Genomic DNA, 25,966 nt, shown 5'->3' on the forward strand with positions numbered 1-25,966 from the left:
GTGCATCATGTGTTTGCCTGCAATGAAGAAAACTGAATAATCAAAGCAACATAAATTAAGAAGGTGTTTTAAATTAATTTAATCTAAAATTCTGAGTTCTGATGTTAAGGTAATGGGAGGCTGAGGCCACAAAACCGCATTGTATTTTTGAAGGTTTGTAATTTTGAAATTCTAAGGTGTTCTTCCTCATTTCGTTTCCTCAGCAAATGAGGGAGGAGCAGCAGCAACATAGGACTGAACCTCAAACAGTTTTAATGAACGGACAAAAGCTTCATATGCTGTGGACGGCTGTGTTACAAAGTACTGTAGTTGTCTTTTGATAGTTGCACAAAACCTTAACCTTCTGCTGAAATAGTAGGAAGTAGTCTGAGAAAATATGACATCTCAATCATGCTGAAAGAAGAAAAAAATCTCTAACACAAGGAGGGTCTTAGTGACATTAGAAATATTGCTAAAAGTTCTAGATCTGAGGTTAATAAAAGGGAGTGGTTGCATGTGTGTTCATGAGTGGATTAGTTCTGACTGAGATTGCGAGGCATAGCATGACAGGTAATGCTAAAACTGGAAGAAAGGAAGAATGTAACTTGAAGTGCGAATTGTCACCTGTGCCACTCTGCGTTGGGCGTGTCGCTCTGTTTAGTTCTAATCATCATTGCCTTCAGCATCAAATAAGGATGAGCCAGATCATGCTGGCTCTGCTTCTGTGCTCTCAAACCAATTTTGTTATTCCAAAGTACAAATAGGCAGCTGAATTCTGTGGCCACTCCTTCCACAGAAATCTATAAAAGTTTGGGGTTTCATTTTAGTATCTATTTTCATCACTAGTCCGAGAAAGAACAAAACATACGTATATGTTATTTTAAAAAAATTTAAAAATCTAATTTCTTGTTCTGCAGTGGTCCATTTCATAAAGACTAGAATAAAGGACAAAGGAAAGACTATAGAAGATCATAATGAAGAACAGGATAGTATATTGCTTTCTGTAATGATCCATGTGGCTCTCAAAACACAATTCCTAATAAGCCTTCTATTTAGACTCAACTGTTTATATTAAATGACTCACAATTTCTTCTCTTTTGCTACGTAGCAAAATAATTTCCAAAATATTTTAAGTGCAACCATGGCTTTCACTTATCTTAAAATGCAGAGAGGAAAGCAGAGAGAAATTATTTGTGTTTACATATGTGATCTGTCACATTAGGAAGGGAGTTACAAATACACACTCTCCAAGGCTTAAACGCTCAACAACTAACTTTTTTGGTAGTGGGCTTTGTGTAATAGCAATGACTGAAATACAGAACAGGCCTTTTTCCTTGACTTGGTGAAAAGGGGCAACAAACTGTTCTTCTCTGCTAGCCTTGACAAGACAAGACCAAGCTACCCTTTATTTCATATTTCTGGATGACAGCTTTAAGAAGTTCAGAAACTTTAGGGTGCTGGCTCTCATATACAGCAACAGCTGCTTAACTTGCGCTAATACTTTTAGAGGTTGCATTTGTATTTTACGTGCTTTATTCGTTATTGAAAATGAATCCTTGTGTTGTTGCCAGGTAATCAGAGCAGTTGGTAGATATGTAAAAGAAAGAAATTCCAGCTTTTTGTGTAAGAGAAAAAGGTAAAATATCTAAAGATTCAGGCCAAGTGAAATAACTGAAAAATAGAAATAGTTCAACTGAAAATAAATTACAAGTCTTATCTCTGGCCTCTTTTTTTAGACATGCCTGATATAATTTTTTGAGCCCTGACTTAAACAATTCTATAAAAGACAGTGATCTGTAGGTTGGAATCATTCCCAGTTATACAGAACAATCCTACAACTCCTTTGCTTATGTGTTCTGTTCAGTTGTAGGAACCATTAGCTGTGAGGTTTTTCCACTATTTGGAGTGTCAAGTAAGTGTAATTTGGAATTTCAAAGATACCATTATAAGTGAAGGGGTTTTTTGTTTCCAATGTTTCATTGGCAGAAAGTTCTTCAATATTGATAGTACATGTACCTGTACCAAGTATTCCTGTCAGACACTTAAAATGGGAGTAGATGACAAGATATGTAGGGGGAAAAAAAATTGCACTACCTCTTTTCAATGTGGTGGTCTCTCTACCTAGCTCTGTGCAGTTATAGCGCTGTTTGGCTAAATCATTTTAAAATGGAACTGTCTATCAAGGCTAAAGAAATCAGTTTACTTTTCTAATATATATATTATCCGTATTTCAGTTTAGTTAGATTTTATCTACGTTCTCATGGAAGTTAGTAACTGCAATCCTTACCTCTATTTTCAGTAGCTTCCTTTGAGTGTTTTAAAGTTCCCTCATTAAATTTGAGATATGGCTCTTGGGAAAAAATAACAGGAAAAGGATTTTTTGGTACCAATTTAAAAATTGCTCTGAAAACTTAAATATAGCTTAGAACTGATCATTAGTGTTTTGAACTAATACAGCTTTGTCTCATGGTCTTATAATGAAAGTAGCTTACATTACTAATAAAAACCCTGCTTAATCAACCAGGATGGCAGCAGTTAGTCTAAATTATGAAAATGTTCAGGCACAGTCTGGAATCAAGTGGTGACAATTAAGAGTTGAACTGCTCTCACTGAGAGTGTGAATAATGTTTTGGGTTGGTTTTTTTTTTTCTTTTTTTCCTCCCCACCATTCTCTGTTTACTGTTATCTCTTTCTGCTCTGAACTTTGTGGTTCATTATAGGGCTTCTGGGAATGCCGCCAGCGGATGCTCCTGATTGATGGTTCTGAAGCCAAACTTCAGGGGCCCTTATGATGTCTGTCAGCTTTGGCGTTGCTGTCTCCTGGGATTGCTTTCAATTTGTATCATCCTACAGCAGGCTGTAAACCCGTCTGCTTTCTGTTGTCCAGGAGTTTAATGCAGACCTCAGAGCAGCAGCAGATTAGCAGACGCATAAAGAAAAAGGTACTCGGGGACCGAAAGTCAGCTGCAGAGTCCTGTGGGGCTAGGACTTCAGGTAGTAACTTCGACATGTCTGTCTGGATTAGATGCGGGCTAGAGCTGGCTGCCAAATATAAAATGATTTTGTGGTAGAGGAGAAAGATGGTTTAGTCGTGTGCCTTTAGGATTTCCCAGCAGGAGGAAAAGGTAAATGGAAAGTTTAGCAAGTGAAAATGAAGCTTGTTCTTGTTGATTGCCTTGCAGGTGTAGTACTAATTAGAAATCATAATGCTTCAAGAATAGATTTTCTCTATTCTTCAGATAGTTTGCTCTGGAAATGAGGACCTCTGTTTCATGATATGAAATAAAAAATAAGGATGTGTACTGCAACAGACCTGGTTTGTTTTGTTTTGGTTTTTTTTCCTTTTCTTGTAGTTTTAAGATTGTGCGCAGTAAAACTGTTAAACTCTTCTGCAAGAAAGAAGTCTGTAAAGTATGGTAAACTTGGAAAAAATATATGATTAAAACTATAGGCCTGTTTCTTCTGTCCAGTTAGCAATTAAAGAACTAGCAGCACTACCTGATAAGAGTAAAATGTTGACAAAAGGTTGACCTAAATCTCCTGAATAACCAGTGAGCTTCATTAATTGGATGTGTGGAGTGGCAATTGAACAGCAACACTGTCAGCAGAAGATAAGTTGAAACTGGGTGTGCTTTTACTTCTTCTTTCGAAAAGGGACATGAAGCCTGGCAGAGGTCTGCTGTTGGGAGTTTCTGGAATGGGTTTTGTCCAGGCTTTTCGTTTTCTGTAAAGCTGCTTGTGTAGCCTTGTGCCACATGTCAGAGGAGGATAATGTTCTCTTTTGGGCAGTGCTTTGAGGTCTTTAATTAGAAAAAAACATTGGAATTAATGTCAGCTAATTTGTAGTTACTTCTCAGAAGCAACTCGTACTGGCTCCTGGCAGAAGCAGCTCCTCCTCTTCCCTCCCCCGATATGAGCTAAATTTTATCTTTGTGAACGCGTTGTTCAGTTCCTGACTTTTCCCCCTCAGCAATACATTCTGTAACTGTCTAAAGCTTTCTGCATTAATTTATTTTAGTCTATAGTTTGTTTTTCATTTTTCTATAGTGTTAAACAATTGAGTAGATTATAAACACGTTTATCCAACTTGTGCAGTTTCACGCTCAAGTATTTAGTATTTTAATATTCTACTGTATCTCTTAAAAACAGTCTTTCTTTCATAACTACTAAGTTTTACCTTCAGATTTTAGTATTTTAAGCATTTAAAACCCACAGATATAAAAATATAGCTAATTTTATCTAATATAAAGGTAGCGACCTGAGTTCTTTTCAGCTGTACTTACACAGACAATTTTCCTTTTGAATTATTTTTGCAAGATGCTTTCTTCAGTGAGTTTGTAGCTATCTTGTGAGGTCAGTTGGAAAATAATCTTTTTTTCCCCAGTTACAAATGTGAAGTCATCCGTGTGTCCTTCTGATGTAGGCCAGTGTAATGCAAAGTTTGCATTTAAAAGTAAAATATTATGAAGACTTTTTTTTTAGCTGGTATGTTTTTCAGAACATGTGCGTAGCTGACATTCAAAAATGATTTCCTCAAAAATGTCTTGTTTTCTGCCTGTGGGTATCAAGCACAGGCCTCATCAAAGGTAAGAAAATAATCTCAAAACAGTGTAGCTTCTTTGGAATTTAAACAAGAATTTGTATTCCTTCATGATAAATATTAATACTAATAATATAAACCCTCTTGCATCTCCTGGGACAGCAAGATTACTGGGTCAAAAGGACTTGTTTTCTTCCTTACAGGCATTACACCTTTATGACAGCTTCAGCTGAAGTGTGTCTTGCATATTTATTGGCATTTCTTCAAGGAATGCTTTTTTCCCCCCTAAATCTATCTACTTATTATGAAGGTTTTGGCACCCACAATTACTTAGTATAAAATGTTTAAGAACATGATTGTGAATATATTTTGACAAAATGGAGATTTTCATACTTTCAGTGGAAAGTACTTTGATTATCTCAGGTTTTTTGCAACTTTTGGGGAAAGACATGCTTAGTATTTTTCTACTGCTGTTTCATATAAAGGGGCAATAGGATATACAGCTTTGTTTCGTTTTCACCTTCAATATATGAAAACATTTGGGATCTTTGTTTCAGTACATGCAGCTTGCACCACACTTTTCCACAATAAGAGTTAAGAAAACAATCAAAAATTTTATTCATGCTATAAAGAAATGTTAGTTTTAATTTGCTTTTTCTGCACATAGCACAGTCTAGTAGAGGATTTTATTGGTTAGTAAGCCCTGTGCTTTGATTTTGCAGTTAAATATTTGCATTGCAAGTTAAGGTGTATTGTAGCAATCTACAAGTGAAGCGACAGTTCCTGATATGTCTAAGTATATCTGCTGACTAACACAGCCTGTTTCCTGATTGCAAATATTAGGCTTATCTATGTTATGTTTAATTTATGTGTAATGCATCCTATTAGGTAAGATTTGTGTTGCAGCTGTAAAATGATATTAGAAAAAGCCAAATGGGTTTAAGAAATTTTTATCTTACCCATTTGGTATGTTTAGACAATGCAAACTGCTGAGCTTCTGTAAAAACCGTTTCACCAAGACCTCCTGTGGAAATTCTTTCAGAGTGTGAATGCTAATGTAGAGCTATGCTCAGCAGCTAAAAAGTTCCTGCTTTCTAGATGCTTGTGTGGCTTTTCTGTGTAAACAAGCATTGCCAAAGATTATACAGGATAAGTAACCCTGTGGTCTTCAAGGGTACGATCAGAGGTTCTTGAGACCTTGTTGGGTGTCTGAAGCTGTGGAACTTAGCGATCAGCTTGCAGTCACCTGTGGTAGGATTGGATGACTGCCAACAAAATTAATGTTGATTTTATACTGTCCTTTGTGGAGTAGAGCAATATTCCAACTGTTATTGTTAATCATAGCTACTGCTTCAATTATACGCAGGTTAACCTTACACTAGCAACAACAACAGCAGCAGCATGTGCATACAAACAGAAACCATGCCACCTCATTCACACACTTAACTGACCCATTACTACAAATGTAACTACTACTACCAGCACCTCCATATAGCAATGGCTATCACACGTGTGTCATCCCATGCACCACCCAAGGGGTAATGGTTGCCTTCAGCTGTGTGTACGCAGACCAATATGGACCAAGGTCTGTATATGTGGCTTTTCTCTGCAAAGACTGAAGGCAGGGTCATCTCTTCTTGCTGACAGTCCGCAACACCAGCATCTTCAAAGGAACTTCCCCAGTACTGGCCTGTCACAACTTGTTCATTGTGTAGCTTGCTTAATCAGGTAATTTTTTGGCAGACCATGTCATTATGCTGTTAGTTTTGATTACAGACCTTACAGCTCAACTGTTAGTTTTGTTTCTATACGGTCATCTGAAAGCCACAGTTCAGAAATTTTTGTCTCACAGTTTAAGTGCCACAAACTCCTCCACAGATCTTAGCCTTGCACGTAAGATAAGTATCTTGTCCAATTACCAAGTGAGAAACAGTGGTACATATTTTGTATTACAACAGCTGGTGTGTTTCAGCCTGTAGTGTAAGATGGAGTGTATATCCTACCCAGCAGCCTTTGTGTGGGAAATACAAGAGGATTAGTATCTTCACTGGAAAGTGTTTAGTGATCCATAAATTAGAAGGAATTGAAGATGATTGCTGCAAATCTCATCTATGTGCCATTTACAATGATAGCATGAGAGCTATTGACAGTGTCTCGCTGCAGAAGTCTACAGTTTTCAAAGCTGATCTTAATGAAAGCAGGCATCCAGGCTGGCTATTTATTTTGAGGCCAATATTTGATATACACTTGCAACAAATGTTGGAAAACTTTGTTTGATGTTGAATTAGGTTTTTGATAAATTATAAACAATGTCAAAGACAGGTATGCTCTAGGGGCTTGCTGTTTGTAGTCATGGTTCCAGGATGGGTCTCAGGCTCTTCCATAAACATGAAAATCCTTGTATCTCTGGATCCTCTATCCAACTGCTCTACATGGCATTATTTGGATGCTCTTTGTGCTTCCAGTTAAGTTTTTCCTTGGTGTCTTTCATCAGCTCCACCTCTCTAGTCGTAAGCATATTTTCTTTGCAGCTACAAGGAGTAAACTAAGTCTCCAGGAACGTCAGTAGTGTGTATGTTGTGTGCCAGTGCATCTCAGTGCAAGGACTAATTCTTCAGGTATCATTGGGAATCTCTGGTCTCTGCCTGGCTCCTTGACCTGTACATTCCTGTCAGTTCTCTTCTGAAAACCTTCCTTTTTCTTTCTTGTCATCTCTGTCAGCTGAGGAATCATAGATTCATTGAAAACATGAGGCTGGAAGGCATCTTAGTAGAGCGTCTGGTCCAAGCTCTGGCCCTGTTCAGAGAAGTGCTGACTTTCTGACCAGGTTGCTCAGGATGGAAACATTGACATCTCAGACCAGAATCTGTATTGTCCCGTTCAAAAACTTGCAGGCTTATCTGTCTCAAAGCAGAAATAAGTTGCAACTCGCTGATCTCTCTCTTACCTGGGACAGACCAGCAACTCTACTCCCTTTTTCCATGCCGCATTTTGAGAACTAGGCCCGTTGCAGTGAATGTAAGAGTGCTCTTTGATAAAACTGGCTATTGCTGTGATAATTGTGTTAGGAGTAATACCTGTGTTGCTTTGTAACTGAATGATCTGGCTGATATGGTGTCTCAGTTCTTAGAGTCTGATATGCCAGTCGCATGCTGCGACTGACGCAGTGTCAAGAAAAAAATACAGGAGATAAAAGACTGTAGCTAGTTGAGTTAGACCGAATCTGTTTTCTAAAACAGCAATAAAAATGGAGGCAATTGCAAGCTTTACCAAGTGAGAAATTTTTTAGCCAAACAAGCCCTGTAAGTGACAGAAGTTCACTTTTCTCTGGATGAAACCATTGTGCCTACATGCTTCTGGACTATGTGAGATTGTTAGGTGGCTAAAATGAGGGTTTCATTTCTTTCTTCAGAGTGATTTTATGAACAGAAGTTATTCTTAAAAGTACAAAATTTACCTGTAACATTTCTGCCAATATAGTAGAAAATCATATGAAGAGATAGCCAATTTTACTTTAACTGTGGAAGTATGTTGTATTTGTAAATAGTGTTTATTTGTATATTTGTAGTACTGCTGTCATCTGAAATGCATTGCCTGAATTACAATTATTTTACTGCTCTTCTTCAGCTTTTGAACTGCAACATTTAAAATCATAGATATGTTACTACTTTATTGCGGAAACTTTACATACCTTACTGGTTTGCTTTCTCTTTTTAGGTGTCTTGGCTTTTCAGTCCAACAAGAAGTGAAATAACAAGTCTAGATAGTGGAAATATAGATGACATTTTAAGTGAGTACTTTGAATTTTTTTTTCCTTTGTATGCCTACAGTCACTTATCTGTGTGAATCTTGCCATATTGTTAAATGAATATGCATCTCTTAGCAGCAACAGGAACCCATGCTGATGGGTCTTGGGTATCTTGCTAATTCAGCTATTTTTTTCTCAGGTTAAGCATTGTCCTGATTCTGGTGGTTCATAGAAAGGTGACTTATAAATTAAACAAGTGTGTATTCCTTGTCTGAAAAGTATGCAATTTGCCTGTATCTGCTTGTCTTCACAGGAAAAAAAGTTATTACATTCTTTCAAATATATTCAGAAAAAAACCCCTTTATATTCTTTTATTCAGGTCTGGACTAGAATCTGCCTATCATGGCAGGATTGCTTTATGTAGTAAATGTATGATTGGTGATATGAGATCTGTTTGTAAATACCTTTTATACAGTCAAAAATGTAGAATCCTTTTTTAAAATATTATTCATAAAAGGGAACATATGCCAAGTGTATGTATTTTTAAAATTTATCCTATTACTTTCAAGAAACACTTTATATCTTGGAGGTAACCCTGAATTTCTCTGTGCTTGTTAATCTCCTGTTCGCCACTTGCATTCCTTGCTCAAAATGAAAATCTTAACGCTGCCATAGTTTTAATCAAAACTGTAGTTTTCCCCGGCCTTCTCAAGAGTTGTCTTTTCCAGGCTTCAAACATTTTAATCTTTGCTTGTAACTGCTTTGTAACTTTGTCAATAGTACAAATTTGTCTAGTAACATTTCTGCTTTATAAAGCTATGGCTGGTATTCTATAGTTCCAGTATTTATTTCAAGGTTTTTTTTCAATGTCTAGGTGACTATACTAGTAAAAATCAATTTACAGCGTGATTTTCTATTGTGTAAAGATCACAATTTATTTGGGGGCAGGAGACTTGTCATTCTAGTTTTGATATATTTTGTTTGTTTGTTTGTTTTTTTGATATGTCAAAAATAATGTGTTGGAATGTTATTTCACTACATCATGATATATATCCCTATAGTATTGCAGACCTTCTGTCTTTGAGTGCCTTAATTTTAAATCCAGAATTATTTTTTGTCTCATGTGCCACTTTTTTGCTACTTTTTTGTCTTAATACCTTAAGTGTTGACATTTTTAATGTCTAATATATCAATGAAGTCAATAAAATACTAGACCGAAGGCCTCTTTCATCACTTTCATATTTGACATAGATTATATTTCAGATAAGATTTATCTTAGCAGTTTTCTAGCAATCAGACTAAGCTGTATGCTGAATAAACTAGAACTATTTGCTAAAAAGTTTTTGTATGTATTTTTATAATCTCAGATAAAAGCACTAAGAGGTTTGCCTTGCAGTGACATTGGATTTTTTCTTTCCTTTCAGACAATGCAGACGTTGCTTTAGTTAATTTTTATGCTGATTGGTAAGTTATACAAGTTTTTTTTTCTATATTTAAACTTAGGTCTTTTGAAAACTGTCATGTTTGTCTATAGTTCTCTAATTGAAAATATGGGGATACATTGCTTTCAAACTAGTTCTTTCCTGTGTTTCTTATGTCCTGATTATTTCCCCTTCTGCTGTTCTGCTATCTTCTGTTTCATTCAGGGCTCCTATCAGAGGAAAAAGACTTCTATAGTTGCATGTAATAACATGCTATGTAATTGATTTTGTTGGTTTGGGGTTGGTTTTTTTTTTTCCCCTTCTTAGCAAGACAGATTTCATTAACATCCTGGTTTTGGACCTTATTAGCACAGCTCTTTCTGCAAATCCCCACAACTGTTATCAAATCCTCTCTAGAATAGGTTTGCTTTGAATTTGAAGATCCGCATGTGCTTGCAAGTTGATTCACATTATAGTAGGCCATAATTTTAAAACATTACAGGTTTAATTATGATCATTACATGTAGGCATTGAGTAAGAACTCCTCAACATAGCGTACTGGCAGCCTATGATGTAAAGTGACCTTTGAATGAGAATAGATCAGTTTTGCGGATGTAGATACTCTGCTGTAAGGATGGGGAGGAATGAGGGACAAAGAAGCTGTATGTAACAATACATGCTACATAAATGTTTAGCATACAGTTGTGCTGCCCAGAGTCAGATTTCCTTCAGAAAATGGCCTTAAGCCCTGTTTGTATTTTGAGAGCAAAACCTGCCTCTTCACTTGGATGTTTGCTGTTGTAGACATAACAGCATCCCCAGGCTATCACTGTTAAGTCTAAGCAGGGCTTCAGTGCAAGCTGTTTTATTGCAAATCTATTCCATGAGCTCTCATTCTGACAAAATCTACAGTGCTGATATAAGTCCTCAATTTAAAATTCTGCTATGTGTTTAGAAGAACAGAATATAAAATAATTTTATTGACATATTAATAAAAGACTTGTGCACTAATGTTACCCTAAACCCCCTAAAGCCACCAAAGCATCTTTACAATCCTATAGCATTTTCCATGGACAGAAAGAGACTATTTTCTTCAAAATCTGACATGACTGGAAGAAGGGACCCATGGGATACTCTTTGTTCATAGTGCTGTTCAAATTCTACCAAACTTGAGCAATAATATAATAAGTAATACTTTTAACTGTTATTGTTGACCCTTATAAGGTTATTTCTGTGGTATTTCTTGAGGGTGATGATTGGTGATTATTTGAATCTCAACAATCCAAGTAACTACTTTTACTGTATTTTTAAAATTACTTCCTCTGGGATAATTCAGGTAGAAAAAACTGAAGAACAGACTTTCTGAATAGAATATATTTCCTAAAGGCTTATAATTGATTAATGATGTTTCTTAAGCAGATAAAGCAGAAGGGCACATTTTGAACTATATGTTCTTTTAGAATTTTTTTTTTTTTACCTGAATTCTTCAAGTTACTTTTGAACCTATTTTTATCCAGTCAATTACTGAGATGGTTACAACTAGATGTTATTTTCCAATAGATTTTTCTGTTTTTTTTTTTCTTTTTCCATCAAAGATTGAAATATTCCCTGAGTCATCAATTAAAATACTTCAAATTAATATTTTGAAGTTATGATTTTCTGTTCTGTCCACAGGTGCCGCTTCAGCCAAATGCTACATCCTATTTTTGAGGAAGCTTCTAATGTAATTAAGGAAGAATATCCAGATAACAACCAAGTAGTGTTTGCTAGAGTAGACTGCGATCAGCACTGTAAGTAAATCTTGATTTAGGTTTTTTTGTGCTTTCCTGCCAGTAAGTTACTCATTGCTGTCTAGTATATTCTTCAATACAATCTAAAGTGTAGTTGGACCTGCCCCATCATTTAGCCCATAGTTGCTTATATACATCAGGGAACCTGTTCTTCCAAACTTGTCAGGACAATCTCCAGTGTTGCTTTCTCATTGCATCCATAAATATGCATTTATATCCATTCAGCCTTTCTCATTTAATGGGGGGAAAAAAGATTTGGGATTATAAACTGAATTGGCTCATTGAGGGGTCAGAGAAGTGCTAATGCTACAAATGGTGCAGGTCTTCACAGCCAAGAAAAGGAAGGGGTAATCCTCCATTGTCAGCATCAAAATGATGTTCTCCTCAGGTCTTTCATCCAACTAGGACTCGTGGTGGACTGTGAGTTGACTTTTGCACAGCCAGGAGATCAGAGCGTTTCTGCTTTGCTGTTTGTACACATGCTAACAAGTGGTTGCCCATTTGGATTCTCCTCTCACCCAGAAATACATGAAAATGATAGGCCAAAACTTACTCATTTTATACTAGATTAATCCCAAAAGTTACTCTTTAATCTCATAATAAATAAAATGTAAGGAACATCTGCCACACATTAAAAGACAAATGGATAGGACTGAGATTTTTTATTATGGTGCTTTTTATAGTATAAGATCAGCTTTTCTGTTTCATGCTTCTGGAAGAACAGCGCTTGACATAATTGCTTTGCAGTAGCTTCTGGTTCTCAAAGAGTAGTACCAGTTGCAAGTGGCTTCAAATCCCAACAGAAATTCAATTCTAACCAATATTGATTGTAATATTTGGGCTTTACAAAACTGTTAATTTGTAAGGAGAATCACAGTTGGAAATTTGAGGGATCGTTGTACAGAGTTACTAGTTTGTGTCTGTGGCATATCCCTGGGACTTACAATTCACCTAATAGTTTTGTTTTAATGCTCTGTTAAAAAAAAAAAAACAAAAAAAACAAACAAAACAACCAAAACTAAAGAGAGAACCTTGTAGGACAGAAAAAAAGGCAATTGCATATCTGTGAAAAGTAACTGATTTCATTTACCTTTTTCTTTCCCATTTTGACAATCAAGCTTTTTTGCTATTAGAGAGGATTTTTCTCTGTAATGAGAATTCTTGGCTTGAAATGTCTTCATTCTTTCGTGCAGATTTAAAAGTCAATAAGTCCACTTGAATGTCTTTCACTGGCACCATTTTGTGCTCTATTTTGTATGGATGCATGTATCATCATGTTGAGCATCAACAGTAAGAGCACCTCTCTTGTGATCTCAAGCATAAACCACTCCCCCCTACTTTTAAGAGAGCAAACAGTATCAACTCAAGTTTCTGAAATGTAAGATAAGCTGATTCTTCAAACTGTAAGGAGTGTCCAAGGAGAATCTGTTTTGTCCCTTCCCAAAGATCAGTAAGACCTGTTCATGACCACAGGAAACTTAAATGCCTCTGGGATTAAATCATTGAAATGCTGGGGTATCAGGCCCCCTTTATAGCCTCAGCTGGAAAAGAGGCATAACAGCATTTGTGTAGGGTATGCATGCAGCTTGCAAGCATTCAGCTGCTTTTGTATGTTGAAGTGGTAAGGATGTGGTGAGGAACTGATACAAAAGTTTGAATGTAGGTGTTCTTGAAGAACAATTAGGTTAGACACACAGTTGTAGAATCTCCTCCTCTGAGCAGATCTCTTCTAGTGCCTTGAATACCGTGTAGAATGGTGCACTTGTGTAACTGCCTGAAGCGTTTCCAGAGCAGCAGCAGAATGGAGAGACGTAGCTATACTTAATGTGCTTGACAACATGGGCTTTAGTGTCCTTGATTTATAATCCAATAGTATTTTTTCTTTCTCCTTATGTTATCTCTGTTAAGTGAATGTTTTGCTACCTCCTTCCTGAATAGCCTTTTCTAGAATAATAAATTTTGGGAGGGGCGAGGGGTGGTTTGGTTTGGTTGCTTTGAGTTTTGGGTTGGTTTTTTTGGTGGTGTGTTTTTGGGGGGGTTTTGTTTTGTTTTGCCTTTTTTGTTTGTTTGGTTGGTTTTTTTGTTGTTTTTTTTTTTTTTTTTTACTTGGAATACCTTCCCAGATCTCAAATACTTAACTACATTTTCAGCTTCTTTCTTTTTCACACTTGGCGTTCTCTTCTGCTTCCAATCATGTGTCTGCTATGGTGTGTTCTTGGGAGATCCTAACCAAAAGCATAACTATGACAAAGGCAAAGCCTGATACATGGTCTTTGCTAAAGTTTTTTTTATTGAGTTTTTTGTCTGTCTTTGTTTTGAGATCTACTTCCAGGATCTATACAGATATACTACCCTATATCTTTTACCACTGCAATTGTAGAAAATAAATGCAGTTGTAGCAAACATTCTGATTGGGTTTGTATCTGCTTATTAAACCAATCACTCTGCATACTTGAAATTACTTTTGCATATAGTCTTGTATATATTCTATCACTTTTATCAGTGACAGTTTCTCAAATTAACTTGAATAAATTGGAAGGGAGGGGGAAGTAAGGTTACATTCATACTTTCAGTTTACTTGATTTTTTTGGTTGTCCTTTATAAATAAGTCTTATCTCGGTGTTTAACAGTCTAGTTGGGTCATCTTTTCATTGAGTCAAGATATAGACAATAAAACTTTTTATAAAGCTCTCAGAAAAGACTGTAGTAAAATCAGCCTCTTTTGTTGTTAAGGTATACAACAAGGTATACTTGTTAACAACTGAAGTCCTTCTTTTCTTTGCCGCAGCTTTAGTTGCATGGGTAACTGAGAGCCTTTGGGCTGCTGGATGCCCAATGTTTAACCATGAGATGTTCTTGTCTTAGCAGTTATATGTGTAAGAAAACTTCCCCACTCACCCTCCAAGTATTTGAAACACTTTAGAAGCTTGTTACTTAATCTTCTCCTCCTGTGCTCATTGAATTGAGCTCATTGAAGCTTGTTAGTGATGGCTGAGGAGATGCTACTCATGAGCAGAGATTATCTTCCTTCCCCTGGGAGTATGTGTAGTGAGAGAAGTAGTATGAGGCAGCAAAGAGTTTTGATCTTTCCTTCTGTTACTGGAATACCATGAGTTCCCTGTATCTACTCTGTGTCCTTAATTTAAGAAGTAGATGAGCATGACTTCTGCTACAGAAGCTGTAAAATGCGAGAATTAAAAATGAAATCCTATAATGATAGACCAAGTCTTTTTCCCCAATTTGCATGACATTTTTTAATTAAAATAGCAAAGCTGTATATGCCATTCCTGTTTTTTAGTGTTTATTTGCTAGTGTTGAGCATTTGTACATTTCATGGCACATGGTTATTGGGTGTGTCCTAAAGTTTTAAGTATTTAGATTTTAATTAGTATGTAATAGGAGCGTTTTAATAAGAGGGTGAATATTACTATATATCTGACTTGGGCCTACTGTAGTAGTTTACTAAATGTTAGAGTCAAGATTGTTATTGTCTTTTTTTGCTTGTTTTACCTTTATATTTTTGTATGTGTTTACATATTTTAGCAACACTAGAAGGTTTATGCCAATACTTTGGGATTTGTTATGTCTACAGGTTTCATACACTAGCAGTTCACTATTAGGATGATGTTCTAGAGGTAGTGGATTATTTGCATTACAAATAATCTGTTTCTTTTTGAAGCCAAGACTGCAGGGAATCTAAATAGCTGATTTCAAGGTGCTGAAAAACAGCTTTCAGAATGGTCAGCCAGGCATAGATACTTTCCATTTAATGCACTATTATTGAAGCACACTGCAGGTCCCAACAGCTCCCACTAGCTTCTGAGGGTAAAGCAAATTAAAGAGAATTATTGATGCACTGCCAAATGTTTGATGCTTAATGACAAAGCCATCATTCTGTCTGCTCTTATAGCCAATATAAAGATTTTTTTTATGAAAAGTGATGGACCCCAATGTGATTAAATACAAAATCTAAATATTAACACTCTATTAAGCCTCTGGATGTGTTATATTTTACACCAGCTTATAACATTGTGGAAGATATTTATAATTTAAATGTGTAAGTTAAGTCAGCAGGCTATTTTTAAGCTGGTGTGGAAGATGGACTGAAAGTAAATCTGTTTAAGCAGGTACTCTTTCAGTTTCCAAGACCTTATCCTTTTATAACTTAGAAATATCAAAGTTCCACTCCATTGTTTGCTGTTAAAATCTTTGGTGGTTTTGGTGTGCTCAATTTAGTAATTCACTTTACTTAAAAATTATGCAGCTCTACTCTAAGTGTAATACCTAGTAAAAGTGACCTTCCATGTGAAATTATAGAAATACTTTTTGCACTTATGTTATTAGGAAGGTTTTATTTTGGTGGGGTGGTATTTGTGGTTTTTTGGTTGTTTGGTGTTTGGTTTTTGTTTTGTTTTTTTTTTTTGCTTGCTTACGTATGGATTTTTTGAGGTTTTGGTTTTTTTTTTTAATCCTCTCTGTAATAAGCAGCAATGTTGGAAACTCACCTGGTACCATGGATTTCCTATGTTTCTGTTCTCTGCGAGTGAATATTGCAATGCAGAAGAACTCATGGAGGAGAGCTTGTATTTTGAACAGTTTCTATGAATACAATATTAGGTGTTGTGGTACAGAATTCTTATAAATGTAGGCATATGTTGGGGTTTTAATTCCAAGCACCATTACCTCCCTTGGTCTCTGAGTTAAAAAAATAATTAATAATAGCTGGTTTAAATAAATCTTTGCGCTTCTGAACATAAAACAACTTCTCACGAGTGGGATGTTGAGAAGTGCTTTGCTAGACAGACTGTTTAAGGAACTCTTGTTCTTTCTTTCAAAACTTCCATGAGTGGTACACTCGCTCTGTTCATTGAGCTGTTGATCTCTCTGGTTTGGCCATTCCTGTGATATATGTTAATGTCCGTCTTCAGAGAGTTACTTAAATTGTATTGCTACTGTGCCTTTGGTAAGCAAAGTAACTTGGTACAGTAACAAATTTGAAGGTTCATAAATGAACTGTAAATGAAACTGTAAACAAGCATGAGGATTTTATTGCATTCCTGCCTCTTTGCCTGGAAAAAAATATTGGTCTGAAAGAGTTATCTTTGGATAAAATAAAAAGTGGAAGTGATTCCAAGAGGTTGTTGATGGCTCTCCTCAGGAAAGCCATTTTATTAGCCTGTCAGAAAAGGTTATGGGATACCCACTGATGAGGCCCCGCTAAGAGCAGGCATGACTGTTGAGAATGCTCCTTTGCAGCAGAAGGTGGTCTAGGTTTGCTCTTACCCAGCTTCTTAGTAGCAGAGTTTGATGTAGAGCATTGATTGCTTTTCTTGTATTTGTTTTGGACCATCATACAAGTCACCAGTATCAGAGTCATCAAGGTAGGATGCCTAGTTCTGCTTCCTATAAATATTCCCAGGTCTTACGATTGTGTGCAAGTGTCACGAGAGGAGTAAGCTTAACTGGGGAGAATGAATGCTATGTTATGAAATACTTAACAATAAGATGAATGTAGTGCTGTATGTAAGAAAGTAAGAGGCAAAAAGGCCTTTTTAATTGAACTTGAGAGAAAAAAGCCTGTGGAATAATAAGTAAAAGGATACCTATCAAAGACAGATTTCATTTGTCATCCATAGTGTGCCCTGGCAGGTAGCCTGAAGCGCTTCAAAAGATGTGATTGATCTCAAGTGAGCAAGCAGAATACTCATGTGGTAGTCCCAGCTTCAAATATACAGCTGAAGGAATTTGTTACCTTTGAGATGGAAGGTATTGCACAAGGGTGAGGAAGAGTTAAGATTTTTTGATACAAAAAACCGCTAGTGTTAAGTCCAGTAAATTCAAGCTATATATATGTAGCTATGCAATTCCTGTAACCTTCATGTAAAAACAAAATTAGGAAATGCGGTAGGTTGGGTTTGTGCTAGCTCTTCCTCAGACAACGTGAAGACCCTCCTTAGGAAAAGGGACACTGAGTATTTTCAGAATTTTTTTTTGTGGGGTTTGATTTTTAGAACTTTTGATTTTCTTCCAGATAATTTTTCAGACTGTTGTAGTCCTCTGCATGGCATGTGAATTGCTTTAGATGGTGCCTTATATTATGAGGGGGGCATTTAGGATGATTATCAGTATTGTTCAGATCCTAGTGGACACATTTTTTGAACAAATCTAAATATTTGTTTGGTGGTGGTATGACTTATGACCCTGGAAGACTAAGACAGTAGGCTGGGTTAATGGTGGGGTGATGCCCTGGCCCTTGTAAATATTGCTGGTCCTTCAGTGAGAAGGACCTTCTTAATTACATTTGGGTGGGAGCCTACTTCAATGTAGTGTGTCTTGGTGCTGTTTTTCAACATATTCTTCATTGTAAATTTAATTGTAATTTAGTGACAATGGACTATTGATCGTCAGTGGCATCATCTGATACACTAGCAGAACTCTTTGGACAGTGTGTTGTGGTGTTAACTAGGAGCAATGGTGTCTGAAGTCACAAACTGTGTCCTTGCTTGAAGCTGTAGTAATGTGTGTACACACCAAGATAGGTTTTGGCATTGCTTTGGCATTCCTTTCAGTAGAGGAACACACAATGCTCAGACAACAGAGAAGCAGCTGGTGATAAAAGAGATACGATAAAGATATGGATCACAAATGATAGCTCATAAAGTTTTCTTGGAGGATCTTGCTCAGAAGATGATGTGGGAGACTGTCTGAAAAAACATGGGTGTAAATGTCAGGCTTCATGTAAAAATTTTCTTTCAAAACAACAATGAAAGCTGCTGTCTCATCCCTATTGTAAGAAGCAGCTTTGCTTTCTCTTCAGTAGCTCAGGAGAAGTATCAATATGGTGCATTTATTAAAAGAGTGGAGTGACTGAAGACATTCTGTTGGAGTTTGTAGAATGAATAGCAGAAAATAGTCTGGGCAGCTTAGAAATGGTTGTATGCCAATAGGTATACAAGCAAAACAGGGAGGAGAGGATCTCCGAATTCAACAGTCCTTACTCTGCTTGAAATTTCTGATTTTTAGAAGACAAGAAGATGATCAAGTATGTCAGTAGCTTCTTATCGTAACTAGTGTGAAACCATTCTGGTAGCATAGACACCAGGCTTGTGATTTAATGATAAATTAGGCACAATACAAACTCAAGGTTTTTTCCTTTTAGGTAACTTAACACCTGAAGAAAATGTAAACTCGTAGCTTGGAGACTTTGTTGTTTTTTGTTTGTTTGTTTGGTTGGTTGTTTTTTTTTTGTTTTTTGGGTTTTTTTTGTTTTTAGGTAGGTTACCCTTGTCTCTTTCAAATACCTCTTTTCATCAAAAAATGGGCAGTGAGAATGTCTGGAAATATTTTTAAATTTAATTTAGGATTTACTATAACTAATCTATGAATGAGTTCAAACAATATTCCATGTATTTGCATTGTGTATTTCCAATTTTAAAAGGAATATAATTTTGTAGTTGCTCTGCTTATGCTAACTCTACCTGTATCAAATGCCAGGGCTTAATGAAGCATTTAAGGTTTACTGTATTTGACTTTTGAATGAATTCAAACAATTTTTCATGTACTTGCATTTTATATTTTGTTAAAAGATGATTTTCAAATACTACTTGTGTAGGACTGTCATCTCTCTGTGTTAGTTCAAATACTAGTATTCATGGAATCTCAATGTAATCTGTAAAGAGCGTGCAAGTCCTGAATTACGAAATAATGTTTGAAGTCAGTCTTGACAGTGGGCATTTTATTACTATTAATTTTTTTACACAACTTCAGCACTTGATGAAGATCCACATCCCTAGGGACTGCAATCTCCATCTCGGAGAACCTTCCAGACCCCTTGAACGCCCATTCTGCAACCCATGCATCCTCTTATAACTGTGGAAATAACCTGAAGGAGAAGTCCATGTTGTGAGACAAAAAAAAAACCATGGTTTTGGTGTTCTCTTGCTGTGGCGTTCTGTAAGAGTCTTGAATCTCAATGTGTTTCCGCAAAACCTTGATATGTAGTGCTCCTTCTCTCTTGTCAGACCCTGCTCAAGCTTTGATAGATTTATGTACCGTCAGACCAAAGGCCCTTCTATCAACAGGAGAGAAGGGCAGCAAATGCCTGGTTTGCTGACGTTGTTTGTCTTCCACTGAGCAAATATAAAGTGATACCTCCCTTGCCTTCACCTTCTTGCAGGCAGCTCTTGGGTACTTTAACTAAAAAGTAATGGTATTTAAAGGAAGAAAACAGTACTGATCAAATACTTGTTAACGTTTAATATATTGGCATTTTCCCTTGAGAAATTTGTATTAATTTTGAAATAAAAGTACTTTGAATTGAGGACATAAAATGTCTTACCATTAATGTTAACTGTAATTAGTGTATTAAGAAATTCTTCTGGGATATTTAGGAAACAGGTCAAGTCCTTTCTTAGTCAAAATTGATAGGCTGAGTTCTGTAATATTTTATAGGGATGCAAAGGCTGCTAGGAACTGGGCTTAGCTAGTGAAGCATTTAAGCTTACTAGTTTAAGGGATGTTAAAGAACATTTTTGTGGGGTGGACCTGGTTCTTTTTCCTTTGCTGTGCACATTTTGTTTTCAATTCTCGGACTCACTTAAGTTGTGCAGCTGGTACAAAGACTGTTTTCTGTAACTAAAGCTGTGAGAGATTAGTAGTGTGTTAGCAGCAATTTAATCTACTGGTGGTTTCACTGAGAGTTTTCCAGACAACAGGGAATTCAGATTTTTGTTATCTCTCAGAAGTCCAAAAGAGACAGAGAGCTTTATGTGCTGGAGGACAGTTACGGGCACAGTTCCATAGGGGAATGACTTGTTTCCAGTTGCACAAGGTTTTAATTTTGATTTGCAACTGAGAGGTGTATGTTAGCTGCCCAGTTTCAGTAGTTTTCTCATGATGACTGCCTCTAAATAATAATTTTCACAGGACTTCTGTCTCTGTTATCTTTAAAAAAGAATAAGTGTAAATTAGAAAGCAAATCTGCTTCATTGTAAATATGTAATTGAGAAGAAAGGACATTCTTGTCAAAAAGGATTCGTTTTTACATTGTTCAGTACTGTGCCTGATACGCTGATGGACTCTCATTTGTCTGCCTTCCTGCTGTGGGCCAGTCCAGGTCACCTGGAGTGTACCCTTTCGCTCCTTAGGAGTCAGTGAAAAGTAACAGCACATGCATTGTCGTAGTTCAGCCCCGATCGGGACCAGACTACGCAGTCTCTCTCTCGCTCCCCCCACCCTCCAGGAGAACAGGGGCAGATTATATAAGGAAAAACGGCTCAAGGTTTGAGATAAGGACTGGGAGAAATCCTTAAAGTTACCGTCACGGGCAAAACAGACTCGACTTGGGGAAAACTATTCATTTATTACTACAAACAGCAGGATAATGAGACAGAGAACAAGATAACCTCCCCCCACCCCTCCCTCTTCCCAGGCTTAACATTATCTCTGCTACCTTTCCCCCCCTTCCCAAGCAGCACAGGGGGGAAGAGGGAATGGGGGTCGCCGTCAGTTCATCATGCGTTGTTTCACGCCGCTGCTTCATTGTTGGGGGAAGAACTCCTCACATTCCTCCCCTGCTCCGTTGTGGGGTCCCTCCCATGGGCCACAGTCCTTTGTGAAACTGCTCTGGCGCGGGTCATCTCTTCCACGGGGTGCAGGCCCTCCAGAACAGCTGCCCCAGTGGGCCCTCAACGGGCCACAGACGCCTTCAGGCATCCACCTGCTCGAGCATGGGGTCCTTCTCGGGCTGCAGGTGAATCTCTGTTCCTCCGTGGACCTCCATGGGCTGCAGGGGGACAACCTGCTCCACCATGGTCGTCACCACAGGCTGCAGGGGAATCTTGGCTAGGAGCCGCATTACTCCTCCCCCTCCTTCTGAACTGACCTTGGCATCTGCAGCCGTTCCTCACAACAGGCTGGCAGACGCCTCTCAGGATCTCTTCACATCATCCATCTCATCTCCTCTCCACTTCTTGCAGCCAGGCCGGGCCGAGTTGGGCCCAGTCGGCTGCCCGGCAGGAGGCCAGAGGGTGAGGCCTGCAAGGCCCACAAGGCTCGCGCCTCCCCCTCTCTGCCCCCACTCAGCTGCTTCACATCTTCTTCTCCTTTTTTTTTTTTCTCCTGTTTTCCCCTTCTTAAATACGTTATCGCAGAGGCGTTATCACGGGACATTCTGCTACCAATTGGCTCGGGCTTGGCCAGCAGCAGGTCCGCCCTAGGCCCGGCCGAGTCCACTGAACAAAGGGGAGCGACTTCTAGCAGTTTCCTACAGAAGCTACCACCTTAGGCCCCCCCCCTTTACTAAACAAAACCAGAACAGCATTCAGCCCACACTTTCAGTGCCTTCCTCTCTCTGTTGACTGGATGAAACTTCTCTGTCTCCAAAGGATAAGTTGATCTGAAGTTCAGTCTCTCTTTCCCTGAGAAAGGGAGAAGGGGAAATGAGTTGGGTGTGGTTGACTGGAATGAGTCATCTCAAAGGATTAAGCAAGTCTGGAAAGTGAGCAGACTGCTCATATTTTGGAATTTAGTTGGATTTAGGTACAAACATGATTGAGGTTTAGGTAAACTGCATCCCACTCTCTAATAGAGGACACCCAGTTTTCACAGGGGCTTTGAGATTTTTTTTGTTTGTTTGTTTCTAGATATATTACCAGGGGAGAAATGAACAGGAGGGCATAATTAAACAAATCAAAAGAAAAGTGCTTGTGGAAATCTACATGGCATTATATGCTTTATCTGTATTGTGTATTTTTAGTCTCGTTTTCCTAAGAATCCAAAGTGTATCTGGTTACCTCATTTCTCCAGTCCTTTCTCATAAAAACTCCTTGAAGCTTTTAGCTGAACTTCAGTCACATCTGAAAGATGGAAGAGCAATCAAAGCTATTAAGTACTTACAAACTTTGATTAAAGCAGTTGCTAGATATTGGAGATGCACAAAACCAGTTTCTGCGCTGTAGCAAAGGTTGCTGTAAGAACTCAAGGCTGGTAGATCCTGCTCAGTGTCCCATGAAACACTTGCTGGTTATTTGTAAGTCTTCCCATCAATGCATAGCTGGGAACTAACTGCAACACCTATTACAACTTTCTGTGTCCCAGTGATTAACTGAAGTGGAAGAGGAACAAAGGGGCACTTGAAGTACTCCCGAGTATATGAGGTACAGGATGCACATTTGTGGGAAACTAGGCTTTATTGCTTCTGCTCAGCTTTCTTCTTTGCTCTTCTAATTTTACTGTAAAACCTCTTTCCATTTTTTATTCTTCTTTTACATTTGGCAGTCTTGTGAATAAATAATTTAGACTTAAATAACTGACCTGTTATATAAAAGTGAAAAGAGCTAGTGCTCTTAGGCTTTATGAGAGCAAATACGTGTTACTCTGTTGTACAAAGCTCTGTGCGGTCCATGTGCAAAAGAAAGCTGGGCTGCACATGTAGATGTGAATGCAGAACTGTCTTGCTGACACTGGTTGACCAGAGAGGTGTTTGTCTTAATTTTGAAACCTGAAATTTTGTGTTTGTTTAAAAACTGAACAGCTCAGAACCTGTTCCAGTGCTTCACCACTCTCATAGTAAGAAATTTCGGTTTATATCTCTTCTAAATCTACCCTCTTCCAGTTTAAAACCATTACCCCTTGTCCTCTCACTACAGACCCTGCTAAAAAGTTTCTCGCCTTCTTTTTCATAAGGCCCATTTAAGTTCTGAAAGGCCACAATAAGGTCTCCCCAGAGCCTCCTCTTCTCCAGGCTGAACAGCCCCAACTCTCTCAGCCTGTCCTCATAGGAGAGGTGCTCCAGCCCTCTGGTCATCTTCATGGCCCTCCTCTGGACTCGCTCCAACAGGTCCATGTCCTTCTTATGTTGGGGGCTCCAGAACTGGACACAGTACTCCAGGTGGGGTCTCACCAGGGCAGAGTAGAGGGGGAGAATCACCTCCGTTGATCTGCTGGCCACACTTCTTTTGATGCAGCGCAAGCTACGGTTGGCATTCTGGGCTGCTAGTGCACACTGATAGCTGATGTCCAGCTTTTCGCTTAAAATCACAGAACGGTTTGGGTTGGAAGTGACCTTTAAAGGTCATCTAGTCCAACTCCCTGGCAAGGAGCGCTTACCATAGATTTTGGTCATGATTTCTTAATGAAGATCAGTATATGTGAGAAATACTGTAGTTGCTATCCATTCTCTCCCCTATGGTGGTAATTGGGGTTTTTTTTTCCTTTTTTTTTTTTTTTTCTTGTTTATAGATATGGAACTACTGGTTCAGAGATTCCACTTATGTGCATGCATATACATGTATAAGATACCATGTCCAGTGTATTCCTGTATTTGTAGGATTTTGGTTTTATTTTCTTAATTTCTTTTTAGCGGATATAGCTCAGAGATACAGGATAAGCAAATACCCAACTCTGAAACTCTTCCGGAATGGAATGATGATGAAGAGAGAATACAGGGGTCAGAGATCTGTGACAGCAATAGCAGATTATATCAGGCAGCAGAAGAGTAACCCTGTTCGGGAGGTCCAGGATTTGGAAGAAATTAATTCTCTTGATGTAAGTCTTTCAATTTTATTCATTCTAAATATATGCTTTTTTTTTTTAAGTGTTAAGTGGGTGAAACATAATGTATTTCAAGTACATATTTGCTTCTTTTTATTCCATTCAGAAATGTTGCGAGTGCTTTTTTTTAAACTGGAAATCTCGATGATTTCCAGTATTACAAATTACTCCAATGTAATAACTTTCAACTGCACTTATTTTGTTATAGTAACCCCACTACCAAATTACTTACTTTACTTTTAAGCACTTGAAAAGAATCATATATTGTTTTTGACAAGATACTTGCAATATTCCTCACTGGAAAAATATTCGCAAGGATGCTTTCAATATTGAAAAGGCAGAAAAGAAATTACTTCTGCACAATTATTGACTGTTGAATGATTGGTACCTCTGTATTTAATATCCTTAGGGAGTAATATAGTTTTTGATAATTTGGGGTAAGTTATAATTTAACCTTTGTTTTTACAGCGCAGCAGAAGAAATATTATTGGATACTTTGAGCAAAAGGACTCTGACAACTACAGAACCTTTGAAAGAGTAGCGAGTATTTTGCATGATGATTGTGTATTCCTGTCTGCCTTTGGGTAAGTTTTAAAATTTGTTGATTGCATGACTTCATTACTGAAATTATGTTAATGAGTTTTATATCATTTAATTGAATGGACTTCTTTAATACTTTCAGTGTGGAATAACTGAAGAGACTAGACTTGAACAGATAAAAGCACTGAGAGAAGGATAGGAGGAGAGGGGTGAGAACTCCCAGCCTTAATGTTTGCTGTGAAATCCAACTTTGATTTTTGTCTACTTTTTTCTCCGCTCCCCCCAACTCCTTGTCAGGATATTTTAAATACAGTCAGGAAGTTTTTAGGAGATGCTAGAAAATTGTGTCCCCAAAACCTGCTTCTTTGGAGGGAGAGGGGGAACAAATAGGGAAGAGTTTGAAAACTTTTTGGCAAAAATTTTATCAGCTTTGCAGTCTGAGTAGCTTTTTTTGCAAACTGTTATTTTTTTTCTACTTTAAAGCATGACCATTTTCCTTTTTTCTGTGAAGAAGAATTCAGTAGTTGCTTGTTAATTTCTTCTAAATGTGAGGGGTGAGGACCTTGTTCCAAAATGCCTGATATCTGTGCTTGGGTCTGTTTCATGTGAGTTCTGTGTCACTGCACATGGAAACAGTTTAGAAAAGCAATTATATGGTGAGCCGCATAGTGTAAGTCTAGAAGGGCAAGCTACAGGAATTCAAATTTCTCCTTGTTATACAGATTTACAGCAATATTTTAAAATATCAAAAGATCTTCACTGGAGGCAGAGGAATAAATTGGGAGTAAGTGATTCCCTTTTTAAGTAGCATAATAAAATGCAATTATAGATTACTTTTGCAGTGTTTAATGTGCCAGCACCAACCAATTAAAGTGATTGGGCATTAATGTGAATGCAGTGGTTTACAGTCTACCCACAGTTGCAGGAATTTGCATGGGTTATACTGTTTTTGATACCATATACAGTTGCCCTAAGAGTTTTTTTAATTAGATGTAGTGAAGAATAGCAGAGAAACAGAGAGGATGTATCAAGGTAGAAAAATACTTATCTGTTTAAACTAAATTTGTTATCAGTCACTGATACCTCTTCTACTATGTTTAAAAAAAAAAGTTTGAGGATTGGGAAGAGTATTTGGAATGTGCAGGACTGCATGTGGCTTTCCTTTCTTTCAGTTTTCCATTAGGTATCCTGTGACTGTGTGTGCAGCCTTACCTGTGGGAGAATAATCAAATCTTGTGGATCTGTGGTCTGTAGGTCTGTCAGTCTTGTCTCCAAAGAGTGGCCTTTATCTCAAATGTTTTCTGATAAGTGCACCCATGCTTGTTCACAGGGCAGCCAGTCTGAGTTATTATTAGAACTTTAATTATTTTTTTTACCTTTTAAGAAATCATTAGTA

General features: G+C 37.6%; 1 protein-coding gene across 3 annotated transcripts in view; it reads left to right on the forward strand.

The window, feature by feature from the left end:
* The window catches only part of ERP44 (endoplasmic reticulum protein 44), a 50,478-nt gene that overhangs the window by 10,837 nt on the left and 13,675 nt on the right, over positions 1-25,966 (forward strand). For 2 of the 3 annotated variants that reach the window (XM_086740510.1, XM_086740512.1), the window contains 5 exons: positions 8,237-8,309; positions 9,692-9,731; positions 11,363-11,478; positions 23,840-24,024; positions 24,499-24,614. In XM_086740510.1, the coding sequence (XP_086596636.1) occupies positions 8,237-8,309; positions 9,692-9,731; positions 11,363-11,478; positions 23,840-24,024; positions 24,499-24,614 (530 nt within the window). Of the gene's footprint in view, positions 1-2,699; positions 2,922-8,236; positions 8,310-9,691; positions 9,732-11,362; positions 11,479-23,839; positions 24,025-24,498; positions 24,615-25,966 lie in introns of all 3 variants that reach the window. The other variant, XM_086740511.1, reaches the window with a different exon arrangement.

Source organism: Chlamydotis macqueenii, chromosome 2, assembly GCF_036417535.1.
Source record: "Chlamydotis macqueenii isolate bChlMac1 chromosome 2, bChlMac1.mat, whole genome shotgun sequence".
NCBI lineage: Eukaryota > Metazoa > Chordata > Aves > Otidiformes > Otididae > Chlamydotis > Chlamydotis macqueenii.